This window comes from Helicoverpa armigera, chromosome 2, assembly GCF_030705265.1.
Source record: "Helicoverpa armigera isolate CAAS_96S chromosome 2, ASM3070526v1, whole genome shotgun sequence".
Taxonomy (NCBI): Eukaryota; Metazoa; Arthropoda; class Insecta; order Lepidoptera; family Noctuidae; genus Helicoverpa; species Helicoverpa armigera.
The window spans coordinates 11,873,624-11,893,258 of record NC_087121.1 but is presented as its reverse complement, the minus strand read 5'-3'; the positions used below and the strand labels follow the sequence as shown (position 1 = coordinate 11,893,258).

Genomic DNA, 19,635 nt, shown 5'->3' with positions numbered 1-19,635 from the left:
ATTAATTATCTCCAAGCTAATTAATTGGTGTTAAAATTCAATTTATCACACGAATTTTAACGAAGATAAGGTTCAAAGTGTCAAAAGTTCGATACAATCTCTCAAATACTGATGAAACATTCCAAGAATTGTTAGTACCTTATTCAATTTACGAAAGTCACGCATTCATAGTGACGCGAACTAGTGCCATTCATAAGGTCAAATTATCTCGCCGGTTCAAAATCGTAAACAGAACAAGTTATTGAAAAGCCGAATTCCATGAATTCAGTTTATTATACAATAACAAGTTTATCTTCGGAATGACCGACCCCTGGTGCAGGGGAATATGAAAATAGACGCCGAGACCTTTGAGATAAGCACTCACTTATTGCTATAATATTACTAGAATTTATAATGTAAGTACAGTAAATAATTCAAGAAAATATATCAAAAGAACTTCAAACAACGCTTAAAGAATAAAATATGAATTTACAGAATTAAATATTTACAAACTAGCTGGTGCCCGCGACTTCGTCTGCGCAGGATTAGTATTTCGAACAATATGTTTATAAATTGTAGCCTATGTGTTATTCTGATGTATAAGCTATATTATTGTAAAGTTTCATTAAAATCCATTCAGTAGTTTTTGCGTGAAAGAGTAACAAACATCCATACATACAAACTTTCGCGTTTATAATATTAGTAGGATGTTTGCATTCTCTGTAATCTCAGAATGTTTGCATATGTGTAGTTACCAAGTAAATAGTCCACGTGTAAAAAAGAGGTATTAAGGCGTAAATCTTGCAGTTCGGAGAAATAGTAATAAGCCATTGATGACCAATTAACATTTTACGACGCGCCCCATTAGTAGCGTACAATCAACGTGAAAATTCTTTCGTGATACGTTACTAAAAGACATGTTTGTAACCTTTGGGACTTTTCTATTTTTGTATATTTATGTTCGATGATATCGAAAAAGATTTAATTGGTTATCATTCCAAATATAACCTATTCAAAACTTCTTAATTACTGTAAAGTAATCTGGTCATGATTTTCTCAAAATTAACCAATTATTTGTGAGGTTGTTAAAATCGCCACCGCCTCAGAAGCAAGTTTAATTCGATACCAAATAAACTTTTGCTCTTGACAGTACTTCACACAGCCGTTGAAAGTTACTTTTACCATCGAATAAAAGAATTCTAAGAATTAATTTGATGGGAGGAGATTATAGGAATAACTTTGATATTCTTCTGTCTTGTATGCTAAAATATTTTAATACTTGTAATAACGTCTAACGAATTTATATGGATGCTAATTAATTCGCATAACATAGATAGATGCTCAATAGATTTTGTTTTATAAATAAACAAGTTTGTTATTCGTAAAGATAAATCAAATACGTTATCTTTCCATTCAGCTGTCTTGCAGACTACATTAGTTATTATGTCTGGCAGATAGACTTGGCAGCTAGCACCGTCGGCAATCTGAACTTAGATTACACATGGGTTTTTACGACCAATTCGACCAATGTGTACTCTCGATTTTCAAATTAATTCAACTTCTAGACAATGTTTCAAGAGAAATATAGCATACACATGTTGTTCTCGTCCTTCAGGGATTTTCGTTTCGTTTGGGTTTTAACTAAATCGTGTTTAACGCAGCCTCACATATGTATGTAATATACCTAGAATATTACGTAATAATACAGTAATGTTACTTATTCTCTAACGTCTAAGTATCTCGGCTGCCGTCCGTGACTCGTGTTACACACATATTTCCTCGTAATCTATTGTTTTCTTATCTAAACTATCTATAATAGTTTCAATTTTTGTAAGTTTAACAACGAAACCTTGGTAGTGGGTACACCCACATAATTACGAGCACAGACTGACGGTTCACAGAAGCAGCGATAATTGTACGCCAGGCTATTTCGCTTCTAAGAAAGCCCATTATAGTGCATGATAACGTTACGATAATGGTATCAGCACCCATTGTGAGCGTCTCCACGTGCTTATTGCATTCTTGTCTACTATAGTTTTTCCTTATTGACGTCGCTACATTTTGCGCATTTTTGTTCCGGAACCTTGATATGATTCCGCTGACTAGCTCAAATCAAATGCAAATAGCGCCGGCCTATGTGTAAACACACAGCATTGTGAATGAACAGACTGTTTTTTGCGAATGTAAACACTGGCGATTTATGATGGCAACATTGACGCGTTACGATTTTACTTGAAATCTGTACAGCTACACGTATGTACTGGACATCAGAGTATTTGCGTAGCTTGTCGCATTTATCACGAGCGAATGGCACTCACAGTTTACATAAACAGGAGTAAATGAGAAATGTGACTTGAATTCACTAGAGCACATACAGTTACACAGATGTGCCCTCTCGAGGGACTGCCACTGTTTAATATATGTTTAGACGAAGTCCACTCGGAAATTCTCACTGACATGAGTGTGTCTTTCAGTTGGTCCACATTTTGCTCTAAGCACTTGTAGGTACTTAATAAATAGTCGATTCGCTATAAAATACGGTCCCTAGGAGTCTGACTTACAAATAAACTGTAACCAGCATAACTGGTAGCAAAGCCGTTGTAACTACAACCCACAGGTACAATAACGAACAAAAGCCCATAACTGTGTTAAAGAAATATTTCTAAAAGTCATGCATACTAAATGCACATTGTTATTTTAAAGGCGTGCGCTTGCATAAGAGCATCGTAAATGCAGTTATTATCGGGTACAGACGAGAGCACTGTTCAAGCGTGGGCTGTAGCGACAATCTTATCTGTATTTTGTCGAAGATTGTACAAGATAAAGTTCGATTCATAAAAACCTTTTTGTTTTCCGATAGCGATGAGTCAAACTCACGTCACTTGATTCATTCTGTTATTTTAGATCGTGATATGCATTTTTTATTCAGCTCTTATAAGGGCACTTTCCAAACAGGCTTTCATTTTATATCGGCATTTATTTTATTCTAGGTTACTAAGAATGTAGGTGCGTTTTATCGGTCCTAAAGTGCCTAGCTGCTAGCTAAGTATGTATCAATTGTTTTTTCCTTTCGGAGTAAAGTGATAACAACGTGAGGCGCCTGGACAGTGGTTGTTTCAATTGCACTTACGTGTAAATAGGTGTCATTTATCGTCTGCGGAGATTGCGATACTTGTACCAGTGACAGGTTAATAGACGCCCGCGAGCGTTATTATTCTGTATTTATTTGCTAGTTCATTTTGACACCTGAACTTCAGTAGTACTACGGAATTAATAATAGTGTTGTAAAACACCGTTATTATCGTAATAATATAGCTACTGCAAAGGCGATTCGCGGTAGTAAAAGTAGACATCTAGAATTAATTAAATAAATCCGTAAATTATACATTATTTTACTAAAATGTTGCTTTGTTAAAAAAAACTATCCCAAGGTAAGGTTAATAACCTATCCTAAAGATCGTCATACAAGTAATTTTACTAGACGGCAGTCGCAGTCCGCACTCAGTAGCGCTCGTATTGGTGGAACGAATCGCCTTGATGTCCCTTTTGAAGTTCTGCTGGCTCCGCAGTACCAACGACCCGTGAGGATACAAACACAGCAATAAAATGTCTTCCCAAACATTTATTTAGCGCGCGTCGTGTGGTATCGATCGTCTTACAGTTTAACGGAATCCGCGCTTCTCATCATTCCACTTTGTTGTGCGTTTCCAGCTAACATTGTGTATGCTTCCAGCGACCGTATGCATGTATGCATCTCTGGCGTCCATGTGATTTGTCCGTATATTCAAATTGGGCCTTCAATCTCTGAACCTACTGTACTTAGCCAGAATGCGGAACAACTAAACCTTCTATGAATTCAAAGGTTTTTTGTTGGCTCCATTATTCTGTGAATTAGATTATTGCGTTAGGTGTGTTGGGTTTTACAATTTATGTTTTTTGCAATAGAATTTATAAGTTTCGATTATGCGAGTCGTGTGTAGGCGCAACAAAAACGAAAATACAAAAGTCGAGAAATGAAAATAATCTCATATTGTAAAATTTTAAATTTGGACTCGTAAAATGTGTGTAATAAATTATATCGTTTAGATAGCACTTCCACGAAACATTAAAATAATATGATGGTCACTGCTATTTGCCAACGCCTCACACTACGAGAGTGCCAAAATTTGTTAGTAACATTAAGTAATCATTGTCGATGACGTGGCCAGGTATGGCGTAAAATACGTCTCAAAATATTTGCCATACAGTGTCACCTCATGTCACGACTTTTGGTGACCTAACCTTCTCCAGTTATCGTATCCACGTCGCGCCGTGAGCTTCAACAAACGAACTCACTTATCATCATTCTGAGAGCATACACTCGCTCAGAATTTATTATGAACGCGTGGGCTTGAATGGACGTTAGCATTTACGTGAACACAACGAATAAATGAATGGTCAGTTTACATTACTTACCCGCTTCACGTTCGCTACAATTCCGTTGAGAACTCGCTAAGGGGTTAATCGTGACGTCACTACAAGTTGACATTTAGCTCTAAGCTCAGATCGCATGGATGACTAACTCGGTTAATAAATAGTTTTTGTTGAACTACCGTCCGTGCGAGGTACAGTAACGCATATTACATTTACGTCGTACATATGGACAGGTTCCTAGAAGAATTGCTGATTTCTAAGTACGGTTTTTGTGGACTCAATAATGGCTATCGTTCGGGATTTTTTCCTTACCACCGTAATAGGAGCTTCGAGCGGTAACCGCGGGATGTGTTAGTTATTATAACAGTGCGAATATACAGGGTGTTTGGCGCATGGACCGACAAAAATTTTTGGGGGATTCGTGAGGCCATGTACTAGTTTTCACTCATAGACCCAATGTCCTATATGTCACTGTATTCGAGATACGATTTTTTTTGTTTGTTTTTAAAAATTACCGGAACTATCACCTTTAAAACGCTATAACTTTTCAGTCTGTTGTCGAATTTACACCAAATCACTTTCATTGCGTTCTCTGATGTATTATTATTCCAAATAAAACATAAATTCATAGCACTAGATGGAAAAAAAATACTTGTTGAGCTTCCAAACTCTTAAAAATGAAAAAACGTATGAAAAATGTCAAATTCAAAATTAATTATAAAAAAGTAAAAGCTTTTATGAACTTCGTTTAATAAAAAAATTGCCTACTTAATACCCTTTCCAACGATATGCCACATGGGTGTGAAATCATTAATAATGTCGTCAAAATCAGAGCAGGAACGAACACGCACTCTAACGTCTCTAACAACGAACCCGTTTGATAGAACAATGGTAAGCAGGTAATTGGCAGGTAAACTGCCTGTCTCTTTCTTACGCATGAAAAATATCTCTTGTCTTTGTCTATCATTGGGTTGGAGTTTGTTATGTGATCCTTGTTTAGTCGAGATTTGACTATCTCTGCTATCGGAAGTGTCCGTGTATTTCACGTTTTCCTATTTCGTTGTTTTTTGTTAAAGTTTGTTTTTGTTAAGTTTTGTTTGTTGAACTTTTCTGTTAAACTGTTGGTGTATTCACCGTGCTTGTTACAATGCCTAACTTCAGCAACGAAGAGTATGCTGACATGTTGTTGGCATATGGCAGCGCTAATTGTAACGCTCGTGAAGCGCGTAGAATTTACCAGCAGCGTTATCCTAACCGGCGTATACCACACCACGAGACGTTTGCTACAACCTATCGACGTCTGAGGGAGACTGGAAACATAAATTTCCAAGAGCCTCGCGTTAATGTGAGGCAACATAATGTTGTAATTGATGAAAGCATTTTGCAAGCTTTTGATGAGGATCCAACGACAAGTATTCGAGTTGTAGCTGAAAGACTTCACTTGTCGGTTTGGAAAGTTTGGTCAGTTCTTCGGGAAAATGGAAAGCATGCGTATCACTACACTTCTGTTCAAGGTACGTTAAGTACTTTATTTATTTTATCAGGCGAAATCGTAAAACTAAATTTTGAACCAGTTATCTTCGACCTTATTGTGCTGAAATTTTGCACCCAAAAAACTTGTATTTTAAAATGGTTTTAACCATACACTTATTTTAAACGTTTACAAATATCCTTGTAGCTTTACTGGTTCGTTTTTCAAATAAATACCTAGTAACTTTTATTTTTTCTAATTTTATCTTTTAAATTTATGTTAGTTTTTGCCATTCAAAAAGTGAATTTTTACCAGTCTTTAATGGATTGTTCTAGGTCTCATAGATGATGATCACAGGAGACGGCTCGATTTTTGCCGATTTATGATGCATACGGACGTAGATGATACAAATTTTTTAAAAAGAATTTTGTGGACTGATGAATCCAATTTTAATCACGAGGGAATTGTGAATCTCCACAACCTTCACCATTGGGCGCAAAAAAGACAAAATCCCCGCAAGAAAAGACAAAGTTCCTTTCAAACTAAGTTTAGTGTAAACGTTTGGGCGGGGGTTATTGGAAGACACCTGATCGGTCCACATTTCTTACCAGAGCGCCTGACCGGAGAAAATTATTTGAATTTTTTACTCGAAGATTTACCTGAATTGGTATTACCAGTATTAGATGGAGAACCAATTATTTTCCAAAATGATGGCTGTCCAGCACATTACCAGCGAGACGTGCGAGAACATTTGGACAACTGTTTTCCAAATTCATGGATCGGAAGAGGCGGCCCAATTCCTTGGCCTGCACGTTCACCAGACCTGACGCCCTTGGATTTTATGTCTGGGGCCGTGCAAAAGAAATTGTGTATGCGACTGAAGTACCCACAAGAGAAATTTTAATCGAAAGAATAAATTGCGCCTTTGAAATTATGAAAGCAGAAATGCGACTGAGGACGACGACTGTAGAAATTAGAAAAAGATGCCGTGCATGCATTCGCAACAGAGGCAGTCATTTTGAACATAATTTATAACTTAAATTTAATTAAAACATTTTAAAACATTTTGTGTTTTCATTACCCTGGCACTGGTTAATGTGTACCTTTAGGTTTGTGACGACATTATTAATGATTTCACACCCATGTGGCATATCGTTGGAAAGGGTATTAAGTAGGCATTTTTTTTTTATTAAATGAAGTTCATAAAAGCTTATACTTTTTTTTATAATTAATTTTGAATTTGACATTTTCATACGTTTTTCATTTTAAGACTTTGGAAGCTCAACAAGTATTTTTTTTCCATCTAGTGCTATGAATTTATGTTTTATTTGGAATAATAATACATCAGAGAACGCAATGAAAGTGATTTGGTGTAAATTCGACAACAGACTGAAAAGTTATAGCGTTTTAAAGGTGATAGTTCCGGTAATTTTTAAAAACAAACAAAAAAAATCGTATCTCGAATACAGTGACATATAGGACATTGGGTCTATGAGTGAAAACTAGTACATGGCCTCACGAATCCCCCAAAAAATTGTGTCGGTCCATGCGCCAAACACCCTGTATTACAGAAACTGTAACGATTGCCAACGCAAAAAATACATATGGAAAAGTTCTATATCGGCAGTGTTTACGTGACCCAGTATAACACTATTGGGATCCGTCCGGATTAATCTCATCCCAATGTCCCGTGAATGTGATTAGACAAGTTTACTTGAGTGAACATGCTAATTTGTTGTGACTTGCCCATTAATTCAATCAAGTGTTAAATTATACCATCTGCAAACCACTAATTAATACTATAATGTAGTCCTTAACGTTAATTTAGTTGCGCTAATTAGCAGAAAGCAAATTAGCTCTAGGCAGACGTAGTCAGCATTTAATTCAAAAGATTGGATGTTCTTTGAGAACTTTGTTAGTGACTTGACTGTACACAACATACTCGTACGACATTTTGTCTGTCGCTCTAATTAAACGAGTTTACATTAGCTGTTGCCAGTTGGCGCCGCTCGCTGTGACAAACGTTCATCTATTTTAAGTTCTCTGTACGATATTATTAGTGATCTACCTACAGTCGCTAGTAGGCGCCAAAGATCTTCATAGATGATGTGATCGGTCAAAGTCGTCACGGATTCTCAGAAAATACTATTGGGCTTACGATTCTACTTATCTCGTTTATAGAAGCACAAGGTTCAAGTCTAAATCCCAACCATCACCAAGCTGTCTACGTACAAACGTCTTTGATAAATCACCTTTATAATATATATATGTAAGTGTTAACTTGGCTTGTTTATTTATTCAGTATCTCGGCGATGTCTGTTTATTAATATTTATGTAACATAAGATTCGTGGCAATACGATTATTCCACCTAGTGCTCAAATGGTATAATCCATTCGGATCGATCTGTCTAGACTCGTGGCGCCGTCCGTTACGTACCTGTCCGAAATCTAATTACTACATTAACATTGATTTTCATAAAAGGACAGCGAGACTGATTTAATTACAGTTTCATGTTGTCACTTTAAAGTTGAGTAATGGTGGGCGGAATGTTTGAATTTTCAATTCAGTTAATGGATAATTCTGACAAATATGAGCTATATTCTTACACGAAATATAAAATAAAAGCTTTATCATAATCGTATTTAAACTGTCGCCATTCCTTAGTGGTCGGGCGGACTGCATTCCGGTCGGCGCAGCCAATTATACGCCACATTTCAGATGTTTGATTTGCCACGGTCCGGCCGAGCTCCGAACAACCCGACGGATCTATACAACGGATCGTGACGACTTATAATGCCCTTTATATTTTACTTATAAGGACTTAGACACAATACAAATTGGTCCTTATTTTATGCCTATACAGCCTGTGGTTTTATTTACGTGGGCTCGAAGCAACTTTTTTGGATTTATTTATTTCGCGGACATTAACGTTGTAGGTGGCGCTTATGGCTCAAAAATATTGAATATTTATTTTATTCGAATGCGGATTTCATTTTTGTGAGTGCTCTCCAGTAGGTATAATTTGGATATAAAAACGTTGAGTTCCTTTTTGAATAAAATGTTTGGTACATTTCGAATTCAACGTTGATTATGTAAATAAATACAAAGTTGCAGGGATTGTAGGCGGCACTTGACAGACTTATGAGTGGGAGTGGTTATAACCATAATTTACTCTGCGCCTTTACCCGTAAAATGTCGCTGTAATTTGAAAAATCTAAAAAAGAAACTAAAAGGGAAAACCTAAGGCTTCATTCAGTAACTGAATGCAATCAAGTAGATGTTGAGTTTTGCGATAAGCAAAGCTGTTCATTGGACTCGTTAAGGGTACGTTATACTAGAAAAATAAAAAGCACGCGCTGTATAAGTTGGGTCCATCAGAAGGACATGACAATGGCGAGGCACTCCTTGAATTCAGGCGCAGGGCTGGAACTGGGACGTGTCCATTGTGGCGCACAATGCGCGATTGGTCGCGGCGCGGCGGGCCCCTGCGGCCTTCAATACAAATAGCCTCGTTACTCTAGAATTTCTATCAACTTTTCGGAACTCGCCTTTAGTACTTGTACGACAATATATTGTGCGAAATCACATTTTGTGCGTGTATCTGGTAAATATGCAACTTGTCACGTCACAGGTTTTAATTCTGAAACGCTTCGTCGTTCGTTAGTCACATTTACCGAGACATTTTTAATTCAATGGAAATTCACAATGTGGATTTTTTTATAAAGATATTCCAATGTGACATAAGCATCTACGTAGACTTTTTGACATAACATACCAATTACGAAGTCGTTAATTGAATATACCGTACTCACTCATGAATTATTCTTGATGGCAATTAATAATTCAGGCTTGTTCGTAATTAGCTAAGTGTAATTAAGGCATGGTAATTATATTCTTGTCAATTGATTAAAGTTGACAAAGGGAAGCCTCTAGCGACATGTACTTCTAATTGTGAGTATTTACTGAGCCGTGCAAGAGGGCCTTGTTATCTGAATATTGTCTGCTAACATTCGAGACATCAAAAGCACAAATGGCTCCTTGAGCAGTAACATTGTACATTGTACAGGATGCTAAGATGAACATGTGTAACTGTGTTGCCAGATACAAATGTATTCAGCACATTCCGACTCATGAATTTTTTCCTCGTAAAATATCCCGGCAAGGTTGACAATGCTACGAGAAAGGAGATGGTTTCTGCGAAGTGCACGTCCGTTAAGGTAATGAGTGAGATAAGGTCATAATATATCTGTCAGTGCGCCCGAGGCTCCGGCTGGCATAATGGTCCAGGTGGACCACTTCCACACTTCGGATCTATGCTTTCTTGTTCGTAAACAACCACAAACTCTCAGTCCATCATTTATGTCCGTATCTCTCTAAATTGTAGAGTCCAATGTACCTGATGCGGATGTTGTAAACCCAGCTGAAACCTACAAAGCAGCATTTCCAAAAGTAGGTTTTACAACGAATTAACGTGAGTAGTATAATCCGTTTTGGCGCGTGCGTAGGATTAAGTGCTTATTGCCATCCAAAGTACTAAAGCTCAGTTCCTAGTAGCTTGATCAAGTCTAACCAGTTATTAGGCCGGCTTTACACTGCAGCGAGTTTCTGAAACATTGCACCTTGCCCACTGTGCGCCGTGTTCCAAGATTGATTGGACAGGCAACAACGGGGGACATGCTAATACTCCCTAGATTGTTTCCTTTCTCGCCAAGACGCAATATTGGACGATGATGCCGCGAGCTAAGGAAAGCCGGCTTTAAACAACTTTACCTCTCCACTGACAGGAAAATATTAAAATTTACAGCAGGATATTTTTCAGCAGTAATAGATTGAAACATACCTCGAATCGCAATTTCGAAAATTTACATAAGCTGGCCTTGTTCGGTTTACATTTTAAGTTATTTATATCGTACATCTTATTTCTCAGAACAAGACGAGTCGTTGCCTTAATAAGATTCTGACAAACAGGCTTTTCGGTCAGAATTCTATATAAATCCCCAAAAAAACAGATTCATTAATTCCTTTGAAAATATCATTAAATAAATTGTTACCTACGTAGGTATCTTAAGGAACCTTTGTCTTCTGTGAATGATATAATAATTATGTAAAACGCGAAACAGGGGAAAAAACCGTTATTACTAGAATAGGCAATTTCTGAAGAATCGATTAAATTATTTTGAAGAATATTATCAATTGTCATTTTCTAGTGTATGAAGCTTCCATTTAATTGCATGCCATTGACCTTTATATGTCAGCGAGATAAGTTGTTTGTGTGATAGATAGGCGCTTCTTCGTAAAGCAATGGTTGCGTTCGCGCAGTGTCAGTTATCATCGACTATTTTATAATTAAAACGTTTATCAGCTTGACGCCCGCGGCGCTTACAAGAATCTCTGTCGGAAGTGAACCGGTTACGAATCAAGGTTCATCATCATTTTCTCATTAAATATGTTTACATTTAGATACTTGTAATATACATTAAGTATATTAATTTATTCACTGATTTTGATCTTGCTACACGAACTTCAGTCACTCGAAATGTACCGTGAATTTAGATAACGAAATATTTTACTAAAATATCAAATTGATATTTCTTCTAAAAAAATAAATGAATTTACCATATCACCTATCTAGCTTAGAATTTTGTTTTTATTCGGTTTGACTGACAAGGAATAAAAACAATACTGTTATCGTTGGAGGTTCGTATGGTGATAACACTAAACGTCATTGTTCTAATCGGTCAGATAACGATATACGTCAAACATATTTGCGTACATGTTACGCCACAAATCCTTAAGTAAACCCTTTCGGAGAAACAACAAAGGTGACTCATGCTTGTGTACGAGAAACGTCATAGATAAATAATATTTTTGATCAATAGACTAGTGCAATATGTGGGTAATAGCAGATGTCTTCCATTACTATGTATCATCTGTTCATATATTTGTATTAAACATAATAAAGAGGTTTTTAGAATCCGTAACTACTGAACCGATCTTCCACTTTTAGGAAGGTGTATAGATTGTCCCCGAGTAACTTAGGAGAACAGGAAGAAACAGCTAGTCGTTGAACCAGTAGTTACTTTGTATTTGCAACAATAAAGTCACGTTTCCCGGACCGGTGAGGGTGCGTTACGTACTCAAAAGGCTTTTAATAACTGCCACACAATACGTCACGTTGGACTCCAGAACACGCCTGTTTGTGACTACGGTCCATCGAACTCTGCACACAATAAAAGTAATTGTGCTTAACAAAAGCAATTAAGCGACAGGACTTACTTGATAGTAACAGGAAAATCAGAATTAGTAGAAACGATTTCTACTTTCACTAGTTTATGTGTTTATTGGCAAGTTTCTATTGACGACGCCCGCACCCAATCACCGTAACACACAGACATATTGACACTTTTTCCTCTAAACCAGGAATCGTAAGCTTGAGGAAACTTTTATTCGCGCATAAACGGGATGATGAACTCCTAAAGCGATTCCTTGAAATCGTCGGGATTGGATTTCCCTATATTGTTAAGTATTTACCACTGCTAAAATATATATTTGGAGATCCTGTACCTACCAGGAAGTGATAAATTATGTTGTTCTGAATATTCAAATGGCTTTTATTAGTTATTGTTATCCCACGTTTTGATCCTTATTCGGTTCAGAATTGTTTCTGCTACTATGGAAATCCCTGTCTTTGAATACAATGAATCTGTTGGCCAAATGTTCTGCGTCTATAATTTAATTAAATTTGTTATTACGACGCAACTTGAACTCGAACATCTTGCTTATTGAAGTCGGATCTTACAACTTGGATGTTTTTTCTCACGAGAATGAATCGTGTATGTGACGTATCTAAATTGATCGGATTGTGTAGATATTGTTTGGCAGTGGTGTCAGAAGGCGAGGTTATTGGCACCAGCGGCCGTCGCCCACTGCCGCCCTGGCAATTGGCCGCACTGCCTGACTCGTTCAACTCTTGCTGTAACCAACTACAATGTACACTTCATTAACCACTATTATATCCTCCACGCCTTTCCGTCTAATCAATTGATTGATTGGCGGATTTCGAGAAATTATTTTCCCGTATTTCATGGGTCAAACAATTTAAACGAAATATTATTTATCATATGCACAGCCAACTCCATTCGTAGAAGGCAGGTGACGTACCACTACTGTTAATTGCCTTTGTACTATTTAGAGCACTTGGCCTAGTTCTGCGATGTAATACATTATCTACATACCTTTTAGACGGCGCAAATTAGTTACACAATTTGGTTACGATTCCCCGAAGCGTCCCGCCTGTAAACATGTCAAGGTATCAATTAATGACGATCAAATATTTAACTGTGTATATCATACTTTAATATTTTATTGAGGCGCGCTCTGTGCGAGCTCTTAGCTGTTTGAATATTTAAAGCCCACGAAGTGCGCCTCAATCTTCAGTAGCAAGGATTCGAATTACATAATACAAAATCAGATAAAGTACTCACTCTCAGTTAAAATTTATACCGCTTCAGGTGAAAACTGATTCGTGTACCCTACGGCCTATTTTTAACCAAGATTTCTACAAAGGTTACTGTTGAAAATACGTTAAATCATGAAAATTTCTGATTCTTCTGCATCATCATTGCAATTTTACAAAGTTCTTTGCACATCTATCGCGATTTACTCAAAAACGTTTTGTTCCTACAGGGTGGGTCCAAACCAAGCGGCGGCGACTTGATGGCAGATCTTCACGCGAAGCTATCAATGCGAAGACGAGGAATATCCGGCGCTGAACGATCAGGGGGCTCCGTACTCCATACCCTGGCCAGCTACATTCCGGAGCCCGAGCAGTCCTCACCAGCGCGCTCCTCCAGCGAAGACGACTGGGAGTAACTCTTGGATATTCACAAGATTTTGTATTTACCATTTCATTACCCGTAAGTGCGTTTAGAAACGAGAAATGCTTACTTTAGACAATCTGAAACAGCTGTAAGAGAAGGAATCTTGTTACAAAAAAACTATTAATAAATTCTTCAACATATTTGTCTAAAGCAAGCATCTCCTGGATCTTATAAGCTTTCCTGTAAATATTTAGCAGCATTCACGTGAACCAAGTTGCAGCTGCAATTAAAAAAAAACGAGTATACAAAGACAAAAGCGATAGAGATGCAAAGAAAATTCAATAACGCCATCCTGCTCTTAGGATTTATTCATAGTACCAGTACAGTAATAGATGTAGTATCAAAGTGAGTAATATTCTTAAATAAAGTCCGTACAGAAATATACTGTGGATGTAAATGCAAGTCCTTTGAGTTCTCCGACGATTGAAGAGTGCTTGCCCCGGGCTCGGCTCCCCAGACATGCAGATTAATATTTGTAGTTATTGCGTTTCATTACACTGTATTTTAACATCTACAAAGAATATCCTTCATTTTGAAATCCGAAATGAAATCGTAAAAGGAAACGTATTTATGTTTTTTACATAATATTTATTAAGAAAAGGTTTATTTGTAAAAATATCGTAATGGTCGGTTATATTTCCGAATGAGTAGTATTTCCTCCCGGCCCCCAATTAAGAGGTTCTCTCGAGATAATTTTCCCGGTACTGCCATCTGTATGTTCTAAGTAAAAACATTAATTTGTTCTCCGAAAACTCGTTATCGATTGTTGGTCTTATAATAGGTATATTTACGGCCATTCCGTATTAGGTTTTTATGTAAGTCTAATCTTCATACCTTCTCGGAAGCCGTGGGACATATAATTGTGAATCGATTAGCGCTGACCTCTATCTCGCCCGCTTCCGAATACTTAGAACAGTCTAATTCATCTAATCAAACCTTCCCGTACATGTTGTAAAACAAAAACTGTCCGATTATTTACGAAATTCTTAGTTTTGTTTATTACGATTGCTGGGGCCGTTTCCTGCGATTTTCCTCAATTCTCGCTATGTTTACGAATAACTCGGTAAAGTTCGGTGGGATGGCAAGCAAACTTATAATGGTCACTATTTAGAAAACGGTTTTCCTTAATACGATAATAGTTGTTAATGTTGAACTGTAATTAAATATTAAATTAATAGTTTACTATTATTATATTGTCGGTGTATCTTCTTTGTGTGTAGATAAGTGTTCTATGCGAATTACTGGCAGTAGCTATATAAATATACGGATGTCATGTCTACTTAAACGGACGGCGAAAGGCTGAGTTGATTGAATGAAAATTATTACATTTGAACGTTCTTATTACTAGCCAAATAAGAAATACAATACGACGCAATTGATGGTATGTAATGTACTCAAGGAAGAATGATTCGAGTTTATCGATTAATCAGCAAACGTAAGATAGCGTCACAGATAACTGAGAAAACACTCAACGTCAGGCAAACGTCACGGTTGCATAGGAAATAATTAGTACCTACTGAGTGTGCGCTATGCGGGGATTACCTAGCTAGTTAAAATTTAATTCGTCTACTCTAATAAAAATATTTTTATCGATAATATTTTATAATTCTTTAAATGTACATGATTAATTAATATAGTTAAATGTATAACGCTAAATAAATATTTAACTATCTAATTCGAAAATGGAAAACACAATTGCTACTAAATAATGAAAGGGGATCATAGAAACTATCCAATTCTACAACGACGGTAGTATTCCGTGAAGTTTTTAATAGTCAGTTCTATTTACAAACAGAGATTGGAAAAGGGCTCTCGTTCCGGGAGGTTATTACGATAATCGTATTTCTCACTAGTGACTATCTCGCTTTCGTTTCTAGGAAGGTGCTCGGCCACATTAACAGTGTTCCCCGCAAACTATCAACTGGTTCGGCTGATTAGCATTTCCAGAATTGAGAAAAACCTGCCGCGGCTGCACGGCCGACTTCTCGATTTAACCAAATAGGACCATTTCTAACGACCAGACAAATAAATCGATATTTTAGGCCTAATAAGTAGGGAAAGTTACAGGTTAGATTTGAAACGAGTTAGAGAATAGATCAAACACTATTGCTAACGTCACTTTGAGTAGCGTTAGTTGTGTTTGAAACTATCATCGAACGCGCAGCAAACAGGATGGAATCTAGGTTGTTAAGAGCTTGTGATGATCATGCCTTCATCGTGCGACAGACAGGTGCTAAATATATAAACGAACGTAGGAAAGTATGCTTAACGAAATTAAAAATCTGTGACCAATTTAAAATTTGAATTGCATAGCGTGAGGTAAGTGTAAGGTCAAGCAAGACTGGTTGTATACAGGGGACGGGTGACGTAGCCAGCGGTATTCGCACGAGGCGCCGCAAATATTGGCAATGAATGATATTACGCATTTCATTGCGAATGTTCGCGCTTGCCAATAGGAAACTGCCTGGTGTTCAGCGTCATAATACGTAGAATTTCTTTACACTGTTGAAATTTAAACATAGTTCAGATTTTATGCGCAAATTAATTATTCGTCTAGATTGTTTAGGATGTTAGATAAAATAACGTTTTCTAATAACGGCACGTAATTGTTTAGCTCCGAGAATCACCTAAAGGTGAGACTTCTCATTAAAAGTACGTAGTTAACTTAGCTTTCAAGTAATAAGGAAAAACCTACGTAAAAGTTTATGTAAGTAATAAAAGCAGTGACTAAAACCCCAACTCGTCTATTAGAAAGGTAAATGTTTAAATTCGTCATTCAAAGTGAATCAATATTATCAGGCATGACAGGTTTTTTTTTACAATCTATTATTGAATCTAAAGCTCCAAAAGAATAAACATAAATAACCGTAACCACAGATTACTAGCATAACACGTAGACAATTTGGCTGTTAGTCTATGAGCATTCGCGTGCCGAACACATGTGCTGCATCTGTGCACGTGACGAGGATTTATTATCTGTGAATTAGGTAAAATGGCGGTGTGTCGGTTTATTTTGTTTTGGTAATCAGTATGCATCGCGGAGGCGCGCTGTCAACAGTTATTCACGTGAAATAGCCGTGAGCATCCTTACAACACGGAGTAGGGACAAATAGTAACCCCCATTTTTTACAATAAGCTTTTTTAATGTTGGTGTCCTAAACTCATCGACAGTTTCTAAAAATAAGGTCTAGCTTTATGATATTGTAATTTGAACGAGAATTTCTATTTTAACACAAATTAATTGGAATATTACATGTACATATTTGTTAAGTTTTCTGATTAATCAGTGTATTAAATTTGACTATTTTCCGTGATCACGAATCAATATTTGCTATGCAACATTAACTGTTTTAAATTGAATATATTCCCTATACGTATAATTAATATTAGCGACCCTTTAAATATTAATCCCTTTGTTATTTTTAAATCCATCCATGGTTCGAATAATTCATGAGTGTATAACATACGTGCATTGCAAACTGGACCTTATTGTAAATAAATTACGATGTATTGTAACATCGCAGTATGAATTTGATGTGTTATGAGTTCCGTTGAAATTAATGTTCCGCTTGAGCCGATGGAATATGAAAATACTGGCACATGGCTGTCCAAGCGAAATTATGGCGGTACTAAAATCCCTATGATTTCATGTTTGGTGCTTTTTTAAAGAATATTTGAGATTTTATGAAAATATATAAAAATACCTTTGATAATGGATTAATTATATTGCTATGTTTTATATCGCAAGATATGTATGTTTCGTGTTCTGTGAGATTTGAGTCGGCATAGTATTTGTCCAACATGCCAGGTCCGCGTCGTAAGATTTCCGCAATAGCTTAGAAGCCGGGTCTTGCCTGTTACACGTCAGACCTCAAAGCTATCGTTCTGTGCGATTTCCTATAGTTATAAAGTAGGTATGTAAGTTTAAAGCCGGAAATTGCTTTTCCTACTTTAGAGCAGAGTCGATACGAATTGAAACTTTACGAGCAAGCCTTTCAAAGTACCCGACACGTTATTTCAAAGTCTTGCAAACATGCATAGAGCGATGGACCGTGCTCTGCTTGAAAATATATTGCATTTTACTTGGAAATGAAGTAAAAACTATATCTCTCGGATAGTTAGTTTCGTATCGATTCTCCTGAAAGCGAAAAGTTCAGTAGTTTAGGCAGAATTGCACAGTTACGTCAGAGATTATGTAAACAAATTATAACGCAGCTGTTTGTGTGTGGGTGCTTTACGTAATGCCATTGTTTTAGCTTATATCGTATTAAAAGTTAAGTTTTAAATCCGCCAATATTATACTTATTATGAATTATATATTATGCAGGCTGCACTAATCCTCTGCGCCATCACACACATGTAATATAAAATCAACATTTTACTACTTAATTTTGTAATTAGCTGGTAGTAGTAATTGTGGGGCACACCTACAGGCGTCAGACTGGCGTGTGTCATTGGATGGCTAACGCTAGCCTTCGATGTCTCGTGTCGATTAGCACCATGATGAAGCCGCCATTTGCAATGTTTACCAAAAGACTACGTTTTAAGGAGGAAAATTCAGTACATGTACATTGTACACGCATGCTGTGGACATGTGAGAATTTAATTAAGACTTTTAATTCTCTCGTTGACTTGTATCAATTAGTTTGCCAAAGGGCTCGTGAATTTACCATCTCGTCAAAAGCGAATCACAGTATTTTTGTAAACATTGCAAATACTCGACTTCATGAACTGTCACGATATTGGACATCGAAGCAGCTCTAGCATAAGACTGAATCCACATCTGAATATTTCAAAATTGAACGATTTTAATAAATAATGTAAAATGTATGGTGTAAGTTAAAGTGCATCGTAAGCCTGCTAAGTTGTAAGTAAGCGTTGAAAGAAATCTGAATAGTTATTAAGTTTGAATGAATTCCGACTAACTGTCTGTAGCTTATTGGTAAAATAAATTAAAACTATGTTGATATTATAATGAATTTAAACGAAATTATGTATATAGGTACATAGAACTTAATGTAGATGTTTTTAATTGTATAAAAACTGTTAGCGTATGTTAAAATTATTACGGTATGACGTCATTGTCCATTGAGGCGTATTGTTATAGATTCGTCTTATACATATTATGTATTTAAGTGAAATGAGGTTTTACGAGGTTTTTATGATTGTTACGTCTCAGTGTTCAGTGCTCCTTAGTGATACTTGCCTTCATAGTTTTATTTAAGTTTTGACTGACTGATTTAAATGTTCACGTGTTATAGTTTATAGTGACTTTTTTACACTCCATGCATTTTTTTTTAAGTCAATGCAAATATTTTTTTAACTATTTAGGTACAACAAACAATAGTCAACTACATATTTTAAGATGGATTAGTGTAAATTGTTTATCTATAACGATGTGTAAGTCATTAATTTATTTGCAGCGAATATTTACAGTAATTTGTTACTATAGTAATAATCTTATTTGTCCTGAATCGAATCCATGTAAAGCACTAATCCGTCTCATAGTTGTAATTTGTAAATATAAAGTCGGTATATGTAACTGTTCACTGGATTGTATCACGTTGTCATTTATACGTACGTTTGTTGTATGATGGATTTTACATGTTACGAAGTATGGTATGTTCATTCATTAATTATGTATAACGAAATTTAAAATATCTACAACTACTTTGCAGTTTTATTTCCAATTCCCCGAGGATGCTGTTCCTCCGAAATATATAATTGTAAGAGATGCAGAAAAGATGTTTCTCGGTACGAGAAATGATGAGTGTGTGTAATTGAGGGTCAGCGACTCCTTTTTACGCATTCTGATTATTTATAACGGCGGGCAGAGCCACCTCGCTAGAAAGCTACGTGTTTCGGGTTTTACACGGCATTGCCCCAGAATA

General features: G+C 36.5%; 1 protein-coding gene across 2 annotated transcripts in view; it reads left to right on the top strand.

Annotated features, from left to right (window-relative positions):
- LOC110378174 (WASH complex subunit 1) overlaps nt 1-19,414 on the top strand; it is a 41,337-nt gene extending 21,923 nt beyond the window's left edge. For both annotated transcript variants that reach the window (XM_021337332.3, XM_021337322.3), the window contains exon 6: nt 13,551-19,414. In XM_021337332.3, coding sequence (XP_021193007.3) covers nt 13,551-13,736 — 186 coding nt within the window. In that variant the 3' untranslated portion in view covers nt 13,737-19,414. The remainder of the gene's footprint in view (nt 1-13,550) is intronic.
- The last annotated feature ends 221 nt before the right edge of the window (nt 19,415-19,635 follow it).